Source organism: Lactuca sativa, chromosome 4, assembly GCF_002870075.4.
Source record: "Lactuca sativa cultivar Salinas chromosome 4, Lsat_Salinas_v11, whole genome shotgun sequence".
Lineage (NCBI taxonomy): Eukaryota > Viridiplantae > Streptophyta > Magnoliopsida > Asterales > Asteraceae > Lactuca > Lactuca sativa.
In genome coordinates this window covers 76,871,335-76,874,476 of record NC_056626.2, presented here as the reverse complement: position 1 = coordinate 76,874,476, position 3,142 = coordinate 76,871,335, and the positions used below count along the sequence as shown (strand labels likewise).

The window sequence follows — 3,142 nt, the reverse complement described above, 5'->3', positions numbered from 1 at the left end:
AAATCTCCACTTGGCAAAGGGAAAAATACTTTATATTAAACCAACGACGGAAGAAAGATAATGCCATAAATGCCAAAGTCATAGAGTTAGATCAAAATGAAGATAAATTAAGATTAAGAATTAAGATCATTAAGAGGTCTCTTTCAAATTGGAGTATATTATTGTACTATTCTAATTATATTGAAATTAAATAATCCCCAAACCCCCCTTCCCTCCTTTAGAGTTTGGATTTATTTTCACATCTCCTTGCACGTCCTCTATAAAATATCCAATTGCCCATCTGTCGACATTTGGGACCCGTATAATTAATTTACACCACCCCATTCTTTCATCACCTTCCCCCATTTTCCTTCATCAGTTTCTCTTCCTCTCTTTCTCTTTCTCTCTCTCATTCATCCATTTGAGCCATCATTATAGCTACGTATATATATGCGTAAACACAAAGGTAAATATCAAGAATCCACCAGACGTCATACAAGAGTTAAAGAAGTTTTCTCAAACATGGAAGATCACGAAGAACATGACAACTCGCCGGAAAACAGTGGAGAGTCACCAACTTCTGACATGTTTAACGACATGAAGACCACTTCCACTTCAAGTACCCTTAAAAGGAGGTTAGTTGATTTTAGTGTGGAACACACACAAAAGCACAATTGAATTTTCCATCAAATATATTCCAATACAAACTCAGAAAAAAAAAACTGAGTTTATATATTGGGATTTGTTTACAGTAGACGTTCGATACAAAAACGAGTAGTATCAGTGCCACTAAGAGACATCGAAGGATCTCGGTTGAAGAGCGAGACAAATGCTCCGCCTTCTGATTCTTGGGCTTGGAGAAAATATGGCCAGAAACCCATCAAAGGCTCACCTTACCCTCGGTATATATGTTAACCCTCTAAAATTTATGTAATATAATTTTGTATTTTGTTAATTTGTAATAATCGAATGAATCAAGGTAAGATGATTTCTATGTTTCTAGTAATTATGAAGCTAAGAGTCATGATAGGAACTTTGGAAGAGATTAATTATTATGTTGTTAAGTCACATATAATGTGCATCTTTTCAATATAAACATAATTGAAAACCATTTTACAAAAGAAAAAAAAAATTAAAATCATAGCAATATATGTTGAGATTAATGTATTTTGATAAGAATTTAATTATATGTTTTCTTCTTTATTTAATAATAATTAAGCTGTTTTACTCTTTTAATATTACATTGTCTCTTCTTAACGCTAAAAAAATATTATCTCTTAGATAATTTCAATTCCCAAATTACAACGTTGGTTAACAAATTTTTTATTGTGTTTTAAAAAATAAGTTATCTTACAATTGAATATATTATTCTCATTGTGTTTTTCAATAGATAAGTTACCTCACAATTGAATATAAAAATTCACGTGATGTTTACAAGATGCTAATGACAAGACAAAACGATGATAAATTAAGAAATTAATAATAAGCCTCAATTATTATTTTCTTTGGCAGTGGCTACTATAGATGTAGTAGTTCGAAAGGATGCCCCGCAAGAAAACAAGTAGAGAGGAGCCGAACAGACCCCACCATGGTTATGGTGACGTATGCATGCGAGCACAACCACCCTTGGCCGGCATCAAGAAACAACAATCACCACCACCACCACTACAACTCCGCGGCATCACCACCACCTGCAGCCTCCACTACCACTACCACCACCACAGAAGAAACAGTCTCAAACTCCGATGATCAAGAAGAAGATCCTCCTCTCATTACAAAGCAATCGATATCCGAGCCTGACGAAAAGTTCACCAGTACTCTTGATCAGGTGGTGACGGGTGGGCCTTTTGTAACTTCGAGCGATCAATTCGGGTGGTGTTACGATTTGGAATCCACGACCTCAACCATGTTAGAAAGTCCATTGATGGCAGGAGACATAGTGGGAGATGCTGACATGGCTATGATTCTCAATTAGAGAAGAAGACGAGTCTTTATTTGCTGATCTTGGTGAGTTGCCGGAATGCACGACGGTTTTCCGACGGAGGGAGATAATAAACGAGGAGGAGCACCACCATAGGAGGCCGTGCAACTTGGCCCCATGGTGTGGTACAAAAGGGTGACGACACAGGCAGATATTTTAGTGATGAATTTGTCTTTACTGTGGGCTGGTATTTGTAAAACTCCGAGGAGTTGCGTACAGTGCGCCTAAAGATACCTAAAAAAACAAATTTACGATCTTGAAACTTTTCCACTTTTAATTTTTTAGATATTCCTTGGTTTCAGTGTCATAATTAACCAATAAAAGCTTGGAGAGAAAAAGTGTTTCCATTGGAGATGAGTTTGTCTTGATGTGGGTGTTACTCAGAATTGAATTGTTTGGCCACCGTTTCCAACGTCAATCTACTTTGCATGGCACTTTTAGTCTTTAACTGTAACTGAAAGGATATACCATCATATGCCATTTATTTATTCAATTTTGTTCCCGTTTGTTTAAGGATACGCTACTTTTAATTAGTTTCCTATGATTATAATTCATAAAGTGATGGAGGATTTCTTTTTCTTGTTGCTTAAGTTAGTTTAGTCTTTGGTTTTCACAATTATTGAATATATATATATATATATATATATATATATATATATATATATATATATATATATATATATATATATATATATATATATATATGACAATGATATTTTGTGAGACATGGGGACAAAATCTGGACCATTCATCTACCATGATCTATATATGAAATTAAATCAAATTAGAACAATATAAAGGCGGTGACATTTTTGAAATTCTATTAAACTTTGGGATTAATGAAAGACACGAAGGGGTAGTATCGTAACTTTGTTTTTAATTGATCTGCAATCGTGAGTCAAACATATTCATTCATTCTTCACGCACCAGAAAACTCTCACCCTCCGACAAACCCTAAAAACCATCATTTTTCCTGATCTGCAATCTTGATCGAAGAACTTACCTGAATTCGATCTCCTTTCATTTTGATTCTGCTTCACATTGCTCTTCCTAAAATCACTGAATTGATTTTTGATTATGAAAGGTTTCTTCAAAAAAACCTAAGAATCGATTATGATTCATTCTCATTTTGATTTTCAGTGTTCTGATTGAGATTCTAAATCATGATTACATTTTCTTTCA

General features: G+C 34.4%; 1 protein-coding gene across 1 annotated transcript; it reads left to right on the top strand.

Annotated features, from left to right (window-relative positions):
• Window positions 1-288: 288 nt before the first annotated feature.
• Window positions 289-2,312, top strand: LOC111885093 (probable WRKY transcription factor 65). The gene is given in 4 exon segments (XM_023881384.3): window positions 289-614; window positions 732-881; window positions 1,492-1,950; window positions 1,952-2,312. Coding segments are annotated over 4 exon segments (942 nt in total). The 5' UTR covers window positions 289-429; the 3' UTR covers window positions 2,100-2,312.
• Window positions 2,313-3,142: the final 830 nt, after the last annotated feature.